The 18630-nt window shown below is 44.1% G+C and overlaps 1 protein-coding gene across 1 annotated transcript in view; it reads right to left on the bottom strand.

Moving 5' to 3' along the window:
• Positions 1 to 3228: 3228 nt before the first annotated feature.
• Ccdc83 (coiled-coil domain containing 83) overlaps positions 3229 to 18630 on the bottom strand; it is a 35650-nt gene continuing 20248 nt past the window's right edge. The window contains exons 6-10 of the mRNA XM_052177581.1: positions 16615 to 16683; positions 8914 to 9035; positions 7709 to 7788; positions 5847 to 6034; positions 3229 to 3390 (exon numbers count right to left, since the gene is read on the bottom strand). Coding sequence (XP_052033541.1) covers positions 3229 to 3390; positions 5847 to 6034; positions 7709 to 7788; positions 8914 to 9035; positions 16615 to 16683 — 621 coding nt within the window. The remainder of the gene's footprint in view (positions 3391 to 5846; positions 6035 to 7708; positions 7789 to 8913; positions 9036 to 16614; positions 16684 to 18630) is intronic.

The raw sequence follows: 18630 nt of genomic DNA, 5'->3' as shown, positions 1-18630 counted from the left end.
ATGGCGTTACCTACTGTCGGTTCCAGGGCAAACACGGACGGTTTGGGAGAGACCAGGGAGGGCTAGGAAGAGCTGAACGCAGTGGGAACTAATGTAGTTCACTTAATAGCACTCGGTTGGCGGTGGCACCGCCCTCTTCTCGGGACATTAGGAAAATGGCCAGTAATGAAGAAGTTAGCCTACAATGACCAGGGTGATTTGAAATCACCCTGCTGAGCTCAAGACTGCATTGCACAGTTGTTACTACTAAAGTGGCCAATAGCACCTCTTACTGTGAGGCTTACCTTTTATGTAAAGAAACATGACACTTTGGTCTTATCTGGTCCTAGGGCAAAAGGCCTGCTTGTACAGTTACCATACCCTTGGCTTACAGCATCCATATGGAAAGTGCTAGTCGCTTTGCATGGGGACATGGTAGACAGACTTAAGATAGCTCTGGAGGGGAGGAGCTTCCTGCTAGTGGAATATTTCCCCCCCCCTTTCAATTCTTTATTTATTCTTTAATCTTTTCTTTTTTGCAGTCCAGACTTTATCCCTCTAGTGGTCTACCCTCTGACTGTTCCTCATCCCATACCTCCTCCCCCCACCCTGTCTCCAGGAGGATGTCCCCATCCCCCACCCCAACTTACCAGACCTCCCTACTCCCTGGAGCCTCCAGTCTCTTGAGGGTTAGGTGCATCTTCTCTGACTGAGTTCAGACCCAGCAGTCTTCTGCTGTATATGATATGGGCCTCATATTAACTGGTGTACGCTGCCTGGTTGGTGGCTCAGTGTCTGAGAGATCTCGGGAAGTCTAGGTTAATTGAGACTGTTAGTCCTCCTACAGGGTCACCCTCCTCATCACCTTCTTCCAGCCTTTCCCTAATTCAACCACAGGGGCCAGCAGCTTCTGTCCATTGGTTGGGTGTAAATATCTGCATCTGACTCTTGCAGCTGCTTGCTGGGTCTTTAAGAGGGCAGTCATGATAGGCCCTGTCTTGAGTTTTTAAATTTTCTTGTTTTTAGAACTTTTTTGGAAGTTCTATTACCATTTCATATAAAATTTTGTATGAACCTTAGAAGTTACTCAACAAAAATCTTACTCAGACATCTACCCAGACTGTGTTGTGCTCATAGTTGAAATTGGGGGCTTATATTTTGATAGTATTCCATTTTGTAATGTAGTATATACATCTTCTTATTTATTTAAACCTTCTTTAATTCTTTTATTAGTGAATTGTTTCCAGCCTTCAGTTGTGTTTATAGTTTGCTAATTTTTTCTTACATGTTAATTGTTTTATTTGTTCTTCTCTCGCGTATCATACCTGACTGAAGTCCCCCCTCCCTCTACCCCTCCCACGCCCTCCTCCTGACTCCCTGCCCTGGAAGGGCCACTCCTCCTCTGTTTCCTTTCAGAACGTGGCATAGCTTGGTTTCAGACTCACTGCATAGACCTTTCTGTCCTTGCTCTCTACCTCCTCTTGCCTTCACTTCTCAAATTCTGGATTTTATGTGTGCATCCCCACATCTAATTTTTCTGCTATGTTAGTTAGCATTTGTTTTGTTTGCTTGAAATATCAATCAATAGAGTAAATAGATAGTAATATGGTTGACTTTTGAATAGTCACATTGGACCTCACATCCCTACAAAGTTATGTAGAGATATATTTGTGAATTATTTGTGTTTTTCTGCGTACTCCAAAATGCCATGTGAAGGCTCACTGGATAAAGGTGCTTACCATCAATTTGATGATCTGAATTAAATCCCAGACGCTTAGATGGTGGAAGGACAGAGGCAACTCTGGCAAACTTGTCCTATGTCCTGTACAGATGTGCCACGACTCATGTGCACACGTCTGTGTAACACACATTCTTGTAGTCAAGGGAGGCTTTGAATTTACAGTCTTCCTGTCTCAGCATCCTGAGCGTTGGAGATTACAGGCTTTCTCTTGAACTCAGCTGAGTCGCCTCATGAAGGCAAACACCTCACAATGCTAGTATAGAATCTACAGGTAGCACAATCGTTGGACACAGTAGCTAGCATCCTAATTTGTAACCGATCCTAAGTTATAAATCCTCCAGTAGCGGATCCCTGTGGATCTGCCACCTGAACCGGGGTCTCTCCCACCCTCATTGTGTCCTCCATGATATTTTCTGTCCAAAAGCCTAGTGAAATATTTTTTAAAAATTTATGAACATACTACTGCTACATTATTATTATTGTTATTGTCATTGTCATTATTATTATTATTATCATCTTACTATTATGTGATGGTAAGTGCTGTCAACTTGAGAGTCTCTAGAATCACCTAGGAGACAAGCCTCTAGGGAAACCTGGGAAAGACCATCAGCCTTGGGGCACCCTACGAGAGATTCTTGATTAGGTTAGTGGGGTGAGAAGGCTCGGGGACTGGGCCATCTAGAATCTATGAAGTCGGTAGCATTTGCTTTCTGTTCCATGAGTTCAGATACAATGCATGAGTTCCTCAAGCTGCAGCTGCTGCAGCCAGGACTCTCTCTCTCTTTCTCTCTCTCTCTCTCTCTCTCTCTCTCTCTCTCTCTCTCTCTCTCTCTCTCTCACACACACACACACACACACACATAGCCCTTTTTCCAAGTTCTTACCCCTAAGCCCCATGCCGGCCCCTCCCCCTCCCCGTTCCCCTAACCCTTAACCTCTAGCCACCCACTCCAACCCCAACTAACCTCCCTGCTGGTCCCATCCCTACCCCTAACTCCCACCCCCGCTGACGTGATAGACTTTACCTTCAAAATGTGTGCCAAAATAAACCCTTTCTCCTGTAAGTTCTTATTGTCAGGGTGTTTTATATCAATAAAAGATAAATTAATTCACATTATAAATAGGATGAAAGGCAGGTTTGCTTTACCGTGATCATCATTTAGCACCCAGAGGGGTTAGTAGACAATGATATGCATACCCTAACATTTCTTAAGAACATTTCTAACAATTACTCCATATTGGGTTCATGAACGAATCCATGAACTTTTAAATGAGAAGGATTCGAAATCACTACCTCCTAAATATATAAATATAGAAAGCAGTGCGTTTTCTGTCACTCATGATGGGCAGGTATTTCAAATAGCTCAGTCCCCAGAAGCCAGGATTTTAAATGTAAATACGACCATTAGTAACACCAGCTTTGCTAAAGGACGGTGGTGTGAGGAAAGGGAACAGCCTGGACACTTTAATTCCCATAGACTTTATAAAGAAGGGTGTGGCTCCCAGGCCTAAATAAACGTCTTCATCATCTTATGTGTGATGCGGCTTTCAGGGCTGCGCATGTCTTCATAAAATTCAGTTGGAATTTCCTTTTCTTGAAAATGAATGGGCATTTTCTTGCCCTGCACACTCATTAGCTTCAATGCCAGCGGGCCCAAGTTTACGTACTCCTGTGGTAAAGAGACAAAAGGAGATGCAGTTGGCAAGTGCCTGTGGTAACTGAGATGCTCTTCCCTGGGCTGACATTTACCTGACAGAGCTGACTGCCATGCTGACTATGTGACTGACGTATCATACGTGGAATAGGAAATCCACTACAGAATTCTAAAAATGTACTTTTCAAGTTTACATTCCCCGAGGGTTATAGCAGACAGATCTCCCAGGGACCAGGAGGGAAGACTGCAGGTCTCACAGAGCCTTGAGGTGGGCACAGTACTGGCTGGTGGGATGGTGGAGGCTGCCTTGGTGGTGAAGGTATATTTGTTGATGGAGGATGTATACAGTCTCTGACGTACCAAGGCATAGATAGCCACAGCACATTGTGTTGTTATTCAAAACTAGTCCTGCAAGGACTGCTTAGACTGGATAACGTGATCCTTGAGCAACTTGTGCAAGAGTTTACATCTTTTCACACACTCTTTGGCTCGTGTATACTAAACTTATCCCATTGTGCCAAAGTCAGTAAAAAGAACTGGAAAGTTAACTACCTTCTATAAAATCCTCTAGTCAGCCACAAACTCATGGGCCCCTCATAAGCAATAATTCATGTGTTCTGTTTCTTCAAAACATACCACACACACACACACACACACACACACACACACACACACACCATCAATCTTTCTGGAATGCACCCTGGGCCTATGCAAGGCTGGGGCACAATGATAAAAAGGGTCCATGAGGGACAGTATAAATTGTGTGGCCCCTCTTTATATGGTGATTGTTGATTTGTCCCTGTAATGCCTCCTTTGAGACTTTAGCTCCCCATTTTCTTCAAATTCCCAAGCGTAATGGGTAGCCGGCGTGTTGCAGGGTGCTCAGTGTTTACGGGAACTTTAAAGAGTGAGAAGTGGAGGCGATGCCTTGCTGCTGGATGTAGTTTTCAAACGGACACAAAGTTGATGGGTGCCTGCGTGCTCTACACCATGGCCACCGTCGGTGCTCCTCGTCGGTGCTCCTCGTCAGTGCTCACCCAGAGGCACACGGCTCGTGCTCTGCTGTCTACAATTGGCGAGCTATCAGCATGATGAGGCAGGAATCAGTATTCCAGGGTGCAAGTGGTGGTGTTTGGCCATTTAAATGGCAAAAACACTAGAATATCATCCTTTAATTTTTTTTCCCTCGATGCTGGGAACCAAACCAAGAGCAAGCAGGCTTTAAATGGTTACTTGAATTGATACAGCTCAGTGGCAGAGTGCTTGTCTGATATGTGAGAGGTCTTGGGGTTCAGTCTACAAAAAAACTAAGATGGGTTACAATGGGAGTTGTTCTTTGACTGTATTTGATGGGCTCTTAACCCTACAAGGACTGGAAATTTAGTGAAGCTTTAAAAAAAGAAATTCTGCAAATTCCTAGCACTCAGGATAGGAGAAGCACGTGGATAGCCAAGAGTCCGAGGCCAGCCTGGAAGGAATCTCTAAACTTTGAGGCTAGCCTGGGCTACGTAAGGCTAAGTAAAGAAATAATCTTAAGTAAAGAAATAATCACTTGATGGTAGCTGGAGTGAATTATTAGTATGATGACTTATTCCATTTTTTTCCTACTTTTTTTTTGTTTTTCAGCCTTTATTCTCCTACCAGACTTTTTAAGGTCTGTGCAGTATGAGAAAAGGAAAGGGCAGATATGTACAAACAGGACTTTTCTAAAGGATAGACTGGCTACTCCGGGCATCCCATGGCGGAGGGCATTTTACAGTGATGGCCGGATCTATATCCGACCCCACGGGTTTGCTGGAGTCTTTTCGCCTTTGCACAGTCTTCCATCAAGATGCAGGAGCTATACTCTCCGCGCTTGATTAGATCAACCAGTAGAATCTATAACGGAGGTGACAGTGTGTGGCCTCCAAGCATTAAAGCTGTTCCCGTTTGTCACTGGGATTGCTCGCCCTGAGAAGACACACACCATCCTTTAACAGAGAGACACTCAAGGCACCCTCTGGAGAGGCTCACGTGAAGAGAAACCGAGGCCTTGGTGTAGCCACCATCGTCTTGCTTGACATAGGAGTATCCCGCCCTGCCTTTGAGATGGGCCTTCTGCCCCAATCCCAGTTTTCAGATGACTGTGGCCCTAGTGAGCACTCGCTGTGACTGCCCAGGGAGAACCCAGGGGAGTCATTCCTCAATTCCCAGTAATGGAAGCCTGCAAGTAAATACAAAGTATTGTTTTAAAGGACTAGGCCCCCGGAGAGTTTATTATGTACCATAAGACAAGTGGCACCTTAGTAATAAAGGTCTATAAATGAACCTTGTAGCTAGTGAGAGTAAACGGTGTCCCTGGAGAGGCCAATGGGAAACTACTTTAGGGAAGAATTACAAATCAAATTTTCAGTATGGGCAGTTTAGATCTCCCTCTGCCAGCACTGTAGACACTGATGCTCTAGTCGGAGCTGTGTTCTTGTGACTCTCACCTTGAAATCCTGTTCGTCTTCACGCAGTAAGTACCGGGTGATGGAGCCCTCCGTCTCTGTGGAGGAGCCGTCTTTACTTCCGGTCTTCCTGGGCTGGCTATCTAGGCTGCTCGTCCCGTGGCTGCTCCCCAGTAAGAGGTCCAACATGTCTTCACTCTCCTCTTTGGAGGGCAATTGCAAATTCTCCTCTGGGATTAAGGCAAATAAATAAGTAGTTAACATTTTGAGCGGATGACAAAATGCAATGCCATCATTGGCCATGTTTTGTATTTAAAAGAACTTTGAACTGAGGAATGTAAAATTCAGGGCTGAAGGGATGGCTTAGTTTAATCAATACCGTGAGCCTGAAGTATCCGTGGGGCTGTAGGCTCAGTCCCTAGTGCTGCTCCCACCAATCCGAAAGTGCTTAAAGGGAAAAAAGTATAGATTGTGTGGAATAAATAAATAAAATAATAATAAAATAATAATAAAAGAGGCAGAATAACGTGGATCTCTGAGTTTGAGGCCAGCCTGATCTACAGAGTAAGTTCCAGGACAGCCAGGGCTACACAGAGAAATTATGTTTTGAAAAATCAAATAAATAAATAAATAAAATAAAATAATTAAAAGTAAGAGGTGGCTCCATTTTAGGAAACAGTTTTACATCCTTCTTATAGTTAGCATTAACCATAAACACTTGAGAATTAAGGGGTACTGTTGAGAGCCTTTGGTGCTGCTTCTAGGAATTTGGCCTTTGTCACTGGGTTCGGACAAGGAAGTAGGGTCAGGTAAGAATATTAGAAACAGCGATCATGAGGCTTCGCTTGCTACTTTGCTGAGTTGCTACCTTATGTGATCTCTTGTGTGATCCTTTTGCTTACTACTTTACTTGATTACTTTCTTGTGGGATCTTCTTGTTTCCTGCTTCACTTGACTACTTTGCCTTTGATCTAAGACCTGACCACGTGTTTTGGATGTATCTAGAATGATATAAAAGCAGGCTGGAGAGAAATAAGACCGCTTTAGCCTCTCTGTATGGGCTGGCGCCACATTATAATTTTGTCCAATAGCTTTTCTTCTTTTTCGATCCTCACTCCCTCACTTGAGACCCTGTTGACTGACTGAGCTGGCTTGGTCAGGGTACACTGGCATTTATGTTGGTTTAAAGTGCTACCCAAACAATGACAGCGTAGGCGATACCCGATCCCTCTCTATACGCATCTACCTAATTCATTATAAAACCCGACAAGCTTGATAGAAAATGGGATTAAAACTCAGGCCCAGCAGCGCGTGTCAGGAATGCCAGGGGTTGGGACGGCGAAGCAGGCAGGTCACGAGTTCGAGGAGAGCCTGCGCTATTTGGTGATACCTTAAGAAGGAGCAAAGTGTGGTAGAAAAGGGAGGGGCAGAGAAAGGAAAGGGATGAAAAGAGAAGGGAAGAGCCGACAGACTAGAGGAGGGCAAGCGCTGTGGGAGGAGGGGGAGGGGGAGGAGGAGGAGGAAGAAGAGGAGGAGGAAGAGGAGGAGGAAGAGGAGGAGGAGGAAGAGGAGGAGGAGGAAGAGGAGGAGGAGGAAGAGGAGGAGGAGGAAGAGGAGGAGGAGGAGGAATAGGAGGAGGAGGAGGAATAGGAGGAGGAGGAGGAAGAAGAGGAGGAGGAAGAGGAGGAGGAGGAAGAGGAGGAGGAGGAAGAGGAGGAGGAGGAAGAGGAGGAGGAGGAAGAGGAGGAGGAGGAGGAGGAGGAGGAGGAGGAGGAGGAGAACTGAGAGGAGCCGAGCTGGTTCTCCTCCCCACCGTGCTCCTGCGCGTGGGACGCCTGCCCACAGGAGATGCTCTGACTGCTGTGCTTTAAGGCGAGGAACACCTCATTACGAGGGAATTGTACCTGTGTCTGCTTCTGGCGAATTTAAAGATTCGTCTTCGGGTGTCACTTGCAGCCCAGCCGCTTGAGTAATGTACAGTTTCCTAAAAGCACAAACAGCAGTCTGTCAGTTAATGACTACCACGCCGTGTGTTAACGAGCGCCTATCCTCCCAGGGTATGGAGACAGAGAGGGGACCTGAGGCCTGCTTTACAAGGTTCAGGAGCATAAGGCTTGTTGAAATGATAGACTGCTACAGAATTCCAAAGTGACCATTCCCAGCGAGATGTGTAATGGGTAATGTGAGAATTCTGGGAGTCATGAAAAAGTACCCCTTGAGATAGCCCTGGGGACAAGGAAGGGTTTCCCGAGGAGATAAATTCGGAATAGAGTCTTGTAGAACCAGAAGTTCACCAGGAAGAGTACGAGGGGAGAGAATGTTCCAGAAGGAGAGTGGGAATATCAGTTAGGTCACTGTGGATGTTCAGTAAGAAAACCAGTAAGAAATACCGCTGGGGTGTAGCTCAGTGTTAGAGGTCTTGCCTGGCATGACTAAGGTCCTGGGTTCAATGTGAGGAGGAGGATTGTGGGAAAGAGGGAGAGGAAGAGAAAAAAATACTTTGTAAGTTATTTGAAGCACATGCACGCAGTGTTTCTGTATATTTGGAGCTATTGTGCATAGCACTGTTTGTTAATGTTTTTGAATTATTTTTATTTTACTTGTAAGAGGTACCTGCATGCATGCGTGCAGTGCGTTCAGAGGCCAGCAGAGGGCATCAGCTTCCCTGGCAGTGGAGGTACATATGGTTGTGAGCCACCATGTGTGTGCTGGGCCCTGAAGCCAGGTCCTCTGGAAAAACAGCCAGTGCTTTTCACTTGGGCCATCTCTCCAGCCATCTTCCTTGATTTTTGACAACTGCCATCTAGAGGAAGCATTGAAGAACTAAATCTTTTCCAGAGTGTTACTCTGTAGCCCAGGCTGGCCAGGAACTATGTGTCCCATGTTGGCCTGGAGTTTATAGTAATCCTCATGTGTTAGCCTCCTGAGTACTTGGATACAAGTGACATCTGGATAAATCACCTTTTTAAAACAAAACAAAACAAACAAATCCCACCAACTTTTTATAGATATAATGTCTACAAAACACTTTCTAGAAATGTAATAACTTTGACCAGGGTGTTCTGGTTGCACCAAATGCTAACTGCTGGGGCACTGGGGAGCGGCTCACCTGGGTATTTTGAGATCCACAAGTCTGCAGTTAAATAGCTGGTCGATAAGCTGCAAATTTTCCTCTTCTAGTAGATGAATAGAACTTTCCAGTTCTTCAACTTCCTTCTTGTGAACTGCGATCTGTTTGCAGAAGAGGGGATGGGTGTCAGTACTTACTGGCTTCATTCAGTGACTAGTTCTTTAGCAAACTCAACTCCTGACAGGACATTTGCCTCAGGGAAGATCTATCATTTATTATTTATTACAGTGTTTGCCTGGTCCTTCTGTGGTTAAGAAGGGGGCGGTGGAACTGTTTTCCAGGGTTACTGACAGGCACGGCAGGCAGTTATTGCATAGTGGAAGATGTCCTTTCAACCCTCCTGAAGCATGGCTGGACTTAGAAATGAGCAGAGGCAGACAGACATAGGGAAACAAAATTCACTTAGCAATGTGGTACATTGGCCAGTGAACGTGATTTGCTCTAAAGGCAATGATAAATAAGATAATGAAAACACACTGGAATAATTGGTATGTATGGTGGTACTTTAAAAATATGACTAAAAGGCCTTTCTACTAGCCCCTGTGTTAGAATGCATATTATTTTATGTATGTATGTATGTATGTATGTATGTATGTATGTATGTATTTATATTTTCTATATTCTTTATCTAGGATAGAATTGGTCCCAGGATCTTTGGGTGTTGCTATGATGGACATGCTGTTTTGTGGAAGATTGTGGATGGACTTTGGAGCATTGAACTAAAAAGCCATTGAATGTTTGTAGCTTGGTGATCTGTTCTATGGGAACTTGGAAGATCAGGAGTGTTGAGAGTGGTGCTGGAGAGATGGCCCAGCAGTTAAGAGCACTGACTGCTCTTCCAGAGGCCCTGAGTTCAATTCCCAGCAACCACATGGTCCCTCACAACCAACTGTAATGGGATCTGATGCCCTCTACTGGTGTGTCTGAAGACAGCTACAGTGAACTCATATACATAAAGTAAAAATAAAGTCTTAAAAGAAAAAAAAAAGACTATTGAGAGCAGCGCAGAAAATGGAGGTCTGGCTTGCGAAGTTCCAAGGGGAAGTTTGGAAGCCCCGAAAATACTCTATCACAGCTGTTACTTATTTTGTTTTGAAATCTGTGCTCTGGGTGAGGGTGGGGTGGGGAGAGGGGCCTCAGCAGTTGGGAGCATGGGCTGCTCTTCCAGAGGACCCAGATTCAATTCCAGGCACCCACAGGGTGGCTCCCAGATTTCTGTGGCTCCAGTTCCAGAGGATCCGACACCCTCACACAGACGTACGTGCAGGCAAAACAACAATGTGCATAACATAAAAATAAAATTCTAATTAAAAAAAAAAAAAGAATCCGTGTTCTGGTTAGCGGGGACTGAAGAATCAGCTATGGCTCACAGGAGTCCGGAACCGTGAGAGTAAACCTTTTACTTCCACTGAGACGATTGATGCTGGTTAGCTGGAGCTACGAAATTAACGGTGAGTAAGCAGATTAGAATCACTGAGATGAAATCTGAATAGAGTTTCCTCGGAAACAGCACAATATAGGTCACAAAGGCGAACAAGAGTCAACCTTTCCCCAGAAGACCGCTTCTAACCCAGTCGACAAAGCCAAGGCTAATTAGACAGCGTTGAGTCAACGGCTTAGCCTGCAGGCAGCTTAGAACTAGAGAGGAAGACAAATGGTACTTGCCTGTCTCAATCATTCTAAGTCTATAATAAGCCAGTGGTTGGTGTTTAGGTTCAGGGGTAATTAACTTGATTATAAGGTTGAATGCCTTAAAGAAAAATTTGTTCTCAAAGGGTGAGAAACACACCAGAGAGGCTGTGCACAGAGGAAAATGTTTGAAAGATTCATGGCCGTGGGCTGGGCATGCCTGGGAGGCAGCGCGTAGTTCTCTAACTTTTTCCAAAGTCGGCGCCGCGATTCCTTTGCAGGGCTTAGGATATCTTATGACATCACTTCCCTCTGCAGTGTGCACGGCAAGGTTTGCATTAATTGCGGAATCCTCTCGGCTTTTGAAGTACTGGGGAAACAAAACCAGTACCTTCTCATACTTATCTTAAAGCTCTGGAGTAAGGAACATGAGCCGGAAGAAAAGGTGCAAAACCAGGCTTCTCTAAATACCTAAGAAGTGCAGCTAGAGATCAGGACAGACAAGTCAAACTCTGTCAGCAGGATCCACACACCCGACCTTTTAATCTGCAAGGCCCCCTGTGCCCTTCCAGCCCTAAGCCTCTCTAAAATTAGGAGTCTCCCCTTCTCCCGTTTCTCTGAGAGTGAAAGTCCTTTGGAAATTTCAGTAGTCTTTCTTTTCCTAAAGAACATGTCGAATAAAAACACACAACAAAAGCCGTGCGCCAACCTGCCCCGCACCTTCACACACATCCATGCTCTGGGGTTTTGTGGAGAGGAGAGAGAAGTGGGCAGTTCCGGAGGTGGCGCTCTGGGAGATGCTTTTCTTTCTTTCTTTCTTTCTTTCTTTCTTTCTTTCTTTCTTTCTTTCTTTCTTTCTTTCTTTCTTTCTTTCTTTCTTTCTTTCTTTCTTTCTTTCTTTCTTTCTTTCTTTCTTTCTTTCTTCTCTTTCTCTCTCTCTCTTTCTTTCTCTCTTTCTCTCTCTCTCTTTCTTTCTTTCTTTCAATTTAATTTAATTTAATTTTTATTTTCTATATTCTTTGTTTACATTCCAAATGCTTTCCCCTTTCCCAGTCCCCCCCCCCCCCCCATATGTTCCATAAGTCCTCTTCTCTCCATTCATTCTCCACCTACCTCAAGGAAATGAGTCACCTTAGGTGTGTTTCTGGGCAACCCTTGGATGTAGTGATAGAACTTAAAATAAGAAGCAGTTCTGGGGGGCTGGAGAGATGGCTCAGTGGTTAAGAGCACTGGCTGCTAGTCTACAACCACCTGTAGTGGGATCCGATGGCCTCTATTGATGTGTCTGAAGACATCTACAGTGGACTCACATACATAAAATAAATAAGTGAATCTTTTAAAAAGGAGTTGGTTTTTATTAATTTTTGAGCAAATTTAATCATACCAAAGTGAATATTCATTGTAATACAAAGATTAAGCTTATTGAATTTCCTTAAAATGCTTTGCCCTTTTTCTCTAAATTCTGTGAGTCGATTAAACTTGATACTTTTCCTTTTATTTCCAGTTAATTATAAGGATAAAAAATTAAATAAAACCAAACATTATTTGAGGCCTCAGCAGACTCAGGGCACAGGGGGCAACCTTTCTTATCAGTCAAATATATATATAGTATTTTTCTTTAAATCTAAGATCTACGACATCTTATATATCCAGAGTTAAATAGTTGTTATAGCATTATACTATTGTGTTTAGTAAAACTGTAATAAATTCCCTTAACATTCTATTATTAACCCACCTTGAATTTTAAATTATTGATCCCTTGTTTTATCTTTTACTTACTCATAGACTAAGCTAGCCTCAAACTTGCTATATAGCCAAGGATGACCTTTAACTTCTGATCCCTGACCTCCATCTCAAAATCTTGTTTAAATGGGAAATTCATTCTAATTATCTGGGAGTAATGGTATGAACTCTCATTAATATGACCTTACAAAGTTAATTTGACAGTTGTCAGGCTGGCCCTGTGGCACAGTCCTACAATCCTAGCTCCTCAAGAGGCTGAGACAGGGTGAATGTAGAATACAGTACAAGGTCAGGGGCAGCCTGGGCAATGCAGGAAACCTTGTCTCGAAACATAAAAAGTGCTGGGGCTACACTTCAGGGGTAGTGCTTGTCTAGTGTGTACAAGGCTCTGGGCTCAATATCCAGCACTGCAAGAAATAAGGTAAGATTTAAAAGGAAAAGGGAAAAGGCCCCGTTGGGGCCAGGTGGCCGAACCCTTGGCTAGTGTGCACAAGGCCCAGTTCATTCCACACGCCCATCTCACACACAGTAAAGCTACTTGACAATATCGCAGGGACAGTCTACAGTTCGTCTCCTAGTTTTCTAGATCCTGACTCTGCTCAGTCAGATGGGGGACAGGGAAGAGAATGGGACGAGTTGTAAAGTAACGTTTTTATTCTTGTTTCTGGACAGGCGACAGTAAAAGATAAGGAGAGGAATGAATGAGGAATTTAACATCCCACAGTGGACATGTTGGCTCTGAGTGCCTTCAGGACATCCATGGCTCATTGTGTGAAGATCCAAGCGGCCTGAGGTTGTCATGGTCACGATGGCATAGAGGCAGGCAGGCACCCGGAGCAGCGGGTCACGCCACGTTTGTAGTCAGGAAGAAAGATGGCATAGCGTCAGGCAGGCACCCGGAGCAGCGGGTCACAGAGCGTTTATAGGCAGGAAGGAGTGGGCAGTGGATGCTGGTGTGCTAGGCTCCCTAACTATTGTTTTATTCAGTTGAGGACCCCAGGCCATGAAATAGCGCCCACATTTGGGGTGGGTCTTCCCACCTTATAGATGCCCAGAGTTGTGTCTCCCAGACGATTCTAGATCTTGTCAAGTTGATGGTAACAACCATCATGATTCCAAACCTGTCAACATGGTACACAATGTGTGTCCAGCCTACGTCTCCAGAAGACCGCCTTTCACCGTCCTTCGTGCCTCGGAACTGGCCACAGAGTGATGCTGTCAGGTTTACGTTTGAGTTTGTGTGGAGGGGAAAGGGGGAAGAAGAGTCTGGCTTAAGGGAAGTAAAACCAGGTAAGGCATCACTTACAGAAGGGGCGTGGCTAATGAGGGCCCGGAGTAGGGCAGAGGCAGACAAGGAAGCAGAGATTAAAGACGGGATTTAGACAGGCTTTCTGGATTCGGATACTGAATTTCTTCAGGACTTCCAAAGTTCCAACTTGGGTGACTGCAGAACTGTGGTGGGGTCCTTAAGTGGGACAGACAGAGCATGGGACCCCAAGCAGTTTCAGCGAAAGAGGCAGATGCTGTCAATTCAGGAGTTTGAGATGCCTGTGGTGAGCTTACAGGGAGTTGCAGCTGGCTGATGTGTGCGTGGGTTTGGAGCCTGGAAATGACATCATTTCTAATCTGGATGCCTTTTAAGCCCACAACACAATTAGACTCAGGCATTTCTTCCCTGGAGTTTTGGGAAAGACAGCATTTCCTGTTTTTCTTTTCTTTTTTCCCTCTAGGTATTAGTTTGTGTTGTTAAATGTGCTGTTAGGTAAATTCCTTAGGATGACTGAGAAGTAAATATCACAGGTCTTGAAAGTCTGGGAATAGTTTCTTTCTTTCTTTCTTTCTTTCTTTCTTTCTTTCTTTCTTTCTTTCTTTCTTTCTTTCTTTCCTTTTTTTTTTTTTTGCTTTGTTTTTTTTCCCTTTAGTTTGGTTGAGTGGAGTATAGAATTCCAAGTTCAAAAACACTCTCAACTGACACCAGTGCCTTCCTGTTCACCGGGTCCGCCTTCCTTTGTTTGCCAGTTTCAAAAACCAGGGATTTTTTTTCTACTGCTCTGCTGATGTTTCTTTCTGCTTTATCTTTTTAGAGTTAATATTTCTTAGATGCCATGCCTCTTACATTAGTGACATGTCTCACTCTGCTCTGAGGGAGTGCATTCTGCCTTCTATTTCATATTTGATTATTTTGGCCTTGAAGGATCCTGTTTTCTAAATAAACCGGCTCTCACATTTTTTTTTGGTATTAACAAAAGCTCCTTTCCTGAATTTCCTGTCAGCATCTTTCAGCCGTGGCTTTTATTATTAGTGCCTGCTTCTACTCTCTTTAGTTCACCTGACTTTTTTCAGAATTGCCCAATTGTTCTTAGCAATCCATTATCTGGTCCTATTAGGAAGGATCAACGGGACGGTGGTATTTTCTCCACCACTGTGTACGTAGGACTGTTTCCATTCCAACTTTCTCCTGTGGCTGAGAGAGTGAGTAAGCTGGTGTGGAAGCAGGCCTGGCAGGGCAGGAGTATTCTGAGTTGAGAAAATAGGGACAGGCTATTTACACTGTGGACTCATGAATGCCACAATTAGAAACATATACTGTTTTTTTTTGCATATAATTGTCTCACATCTATGCTAGGAACCGTGTATCAGATGATTCAGGGTTCTTGGGGCAGAGCCTGCTGGCTCCTCCGCTGAGGGTAGCGGCTTTGTTCTGTGTGAGGGAAATCCAGCGATGCAGGCTGTGGCGGGTACTTGTTTTCTGCTCCTCTTGCATCCCTACCCTCTACAGAACACACAGTCTCTGAGCAGAGTCCCCCCCAAGGCTTCCCAGACAGCGTGCGCTTCCCATGGAACATCTGGACAAAATGTTATTGGCCAGTTTCACCCAACAGCTTGCAGCTTGCTCTCATACCTGTCTTGTTTTGTTTTTTCTTTTGTTTGGGTTTTTTTTTTTTTTTTTTTTTTGTCTGCCAGATAATTGTTGAAACCTCACCTACTAGTTCATTATACCTGTTATCTTTGCAGACAGGTTCTTTATTGTATTTGTATAATTTTATTTCTCCCTTAGGGGAACAAGATGCAGCTTACCAATTTGAGCCACATTATAACTCGCAGCTTAATATAAGTGCTTCTAAATTAAAATGAAATGCTTGTGTATGTGCGTGTGTATGATTCATCCCGTCAGTGAGGAAGTATATCTATACTCATAGACATTCTTCAAAATTCCTTCATTTAAGAGCTCTTTCTCGTAAGCAAAGATTATTTTTCAGGCACTATAAACAAACAGTTAAAAAGATATAGCCCACTCTTTGTATTAAGGACCCAGATCATGAACAGAGTTTCAACATATTTAACAAGAATTCAGCAACGCAAGAAAATACTGGGAAAGGAGTTCTCAGGATTCCCTGAGAGTGTTCTGACATGATTCACAGGGAAATTGGTCATGAAAGGCTGCCTCTGAAGGAAGAGTGAGTTTTCCTGGCAGCAAGAGTAAGGAAGAACTAGAGGTCAGGACGGAGTGACCAGCAAATGCAATGTCAGGAAGACAGGGCAGTTCCGAATAACAAAGGTGATTTTCAGATCAAGACAGAGAGAGCACAGAGGAGAAGAGGGCATACTATAGAAGTCCTCACATGACCACACCCAACAAACCCCATATGGCCCTGGCCCAGGAAAGAGGTCCTGGCTCAGGAGTTCCTGTGAGTTCTTGTACAGATGTTTCAGGGTCATCTTGATCTCAGGCAAATGATTGTTTGTTTGTCCAAAACTCCATACCATCTAAACTGGATCAGGGGTTGCCAGAGGACCAGAGAGCTTGCGAGTACAGAGGGAGCCAGGATCCAAAGGGAACCTGCTTTGACCGCATGCTCACACAAGGCAAGCCCTTCCACCATGTGCCTCAGGGCAGGGAAGGAAGGAAGTCTAAGAGGCTGAACACATTTCCAAAGGATGATGCAGTCCCCAAAGGGTAATTTAAATCGGGAGCTGAAATGATCCTTTAGGTGTGGTTAAATGATCCTTTAGCCTTGCGAGACAACCAGCAGGACGCTCCTGAGGGGCGCCAGCTTGGTTTGTGGACACAGAGAAGCTTGGACATTTGAGCGGACAGGGTGGACTAAGCCCCTACGTTATTTCTGGCCATTATTGAGATCATTTATGGCATTTATTGAGTAACAATATAATAGGATTAAGTCTTTCTTTGACAATTCTTTATGTCAGTTAAGATTCCAGGCTCGCCCTATGACTTCATCTTTATAATTAAAGGTCATTGCCAGTTCAAAAAAAAAAAAAAGAATTATTTTGATACATCCCACTTACTTCCTTTTTTAGCCAGTCGTTTTCCCAGATCTCTCGGTAGTTGCTCTTGTCAATGAACCTTACAGCGTGCTGAAAGAAAAGTATTGTATGGAAAAGAGTTGTCACGAGGGGACATGCGATGTCAGCCCTGGCCAGGCAGGCTTTGTTGTCACCTTCATTTTTTTTTAATTGAATATGATCTTCATTAACATTTCAAATGCTAAAACATTTCCCAGTTTCCCCCTCCCCAAAAACCCCCAACCCCTCCTCCTACCCCCTGCCTCCAAGTATATGCCCCTCCACCCGACCTACTCCCACCTCCCCCGCCTCGATTTCCCTTTGTTGGGGCATCTACTGAGCCTTCACCAGACTAAGGATCTCTCCTCTGTCACCTTTAGTTTAATTCTACTTTGAACCATATCACCATCTGATACTTACAATCTCACCCACAGATATTTGGATAGCGGATGACACTGTGTTTCTTACTGAGGCAGTTTTATGTGGCTATCATGTTTCTAATCAGTTATTAGAAGACAAAACCTCTTTTTAAAATAAATGAGCTGAAAGATTTTAATTTAATTGATTTTATGATTTCATGTGTATGAGTATTTTTCTTCCATGTGTGCATGTGCACCACATGCCTGACTGGAGCCCATAGAAGTCAGAAGAGGGCATCAAGTTCCCTGGGACTGAAGTCAGAGGTGGCTTCGAGCTATCACGTGGGTGCTGGATTTGAACCTGGCTCCTCTGGAAGAGCAACAAGTGCACCCAACCACTGAGCCAACTCTCTGCCCCAAGGTGTGGTTAAACTTAATAGAGGGGAGAATCTAAAAGAACATAGCAAAACCAAACAAAAGAAGTTGGGGCTGGAGAAATAGCCCACTGGAGACTGTCTGCAGTGCAAGCTTGAGGGTCTGAGTTCAAATCCTAGCACTCACGTAAAAAAGCCTGAGTCTGTGCAAGATTGCCTGGTGGGTAAAAACCACACAGTCTATGGGCTTTTACAACCTGAGTTCCATCTCCAGAACCAATAGCAGGAGGGAACCAAACCCCTAAAGTTGTCTTCTGGCCTCTACACGTGTGCCATGACACCTGCCCACTCAGACACACACGACTTTTTTTTTTTTAAAGTTGGACATGGTAGTGTGCTGCCACCCCAGTACTGGGGAGACTGAGACAAGTGAAGGATCCCAGGGTTCCTTCACAGCCCAACCAAATGTGTGAGCGCTGGGTCGGTGGGGGCCTGGTAGACATTCATGAGGAGCAACAAACGAGGCTGGTCTCTGGCTTCCATATGGTGTGCACACATCTGTGCGTGCACGTAAGAATCTGTATGCACATAAATAAGAAAAATATCCTCCATTGTAAATATGGACAGAAATAATTTAGTAGTATGTTAAAGATAAATTGCTTTAAGTTCATCTTGATTTAAGATTTAAGGCTTAAATTGACTTGTTTTTTAAAGTAGAGAATTTTTAATGAAAAAATTTTGGATCATGCTTATTAAATGAAGAGGAGACATGCATTTCCTAGGAATGCTTATATTTTAGCTATAAGTAAAAACTTGCATTTCTACTATCATAAAATATCATTACTTTTTAATTTAATTTAATTTTATATGTATAGAAGTGTTGTCAGCCTGCGTGTATATACAGCACATGTGTGCCTGGTGCTCAAGGAGGTAGAAGAGGGGACAGGGTCCCTTGGAATTGGAGTTATGGATGGTTGTGAGTTACTATGTAGGTGCTGGGATCCCTTGTAAGAGCAACAGGGCTTTTAACCACTGAGCTATCTCTCTAGCTCCTTCTCTCCACACTCCCCACCATAAAATATCATCTGAACTAAATCTGAAGGAAGTCCTGAGATTATTTCAACTTCACTTATATATCAGAACTTAATGAAAACTGTAAAATCCATAAGCCAGGACAATATCCCAGAGCATCTCTGTGGGTGGGACCCAGGCACATCCAGGGTGATACGTGATCTGCACTAGTAGTTAAGGTGGCACAATGCACACACAACACAGGAAGCTACAAA

This window comes from Apodemus sylvaticus, chromosome 1 (genome assembly GCF_947179515.1).
Source record: "Apodemus sylvaticus chromosome 1, mApoSyl1.1, whole genome shotgun sequence".
Taxonomy (NCBI): Eukaryota; Metazoa; Chordata; class Mammalia; order Rodentia; family Muridae; genus Apodemus; species Apodemus sylvaticus.
Note: the sequence above shows the minus strand (reverse complement) of the source record. Positions and strands in the feature narration are given on the sequence as shown.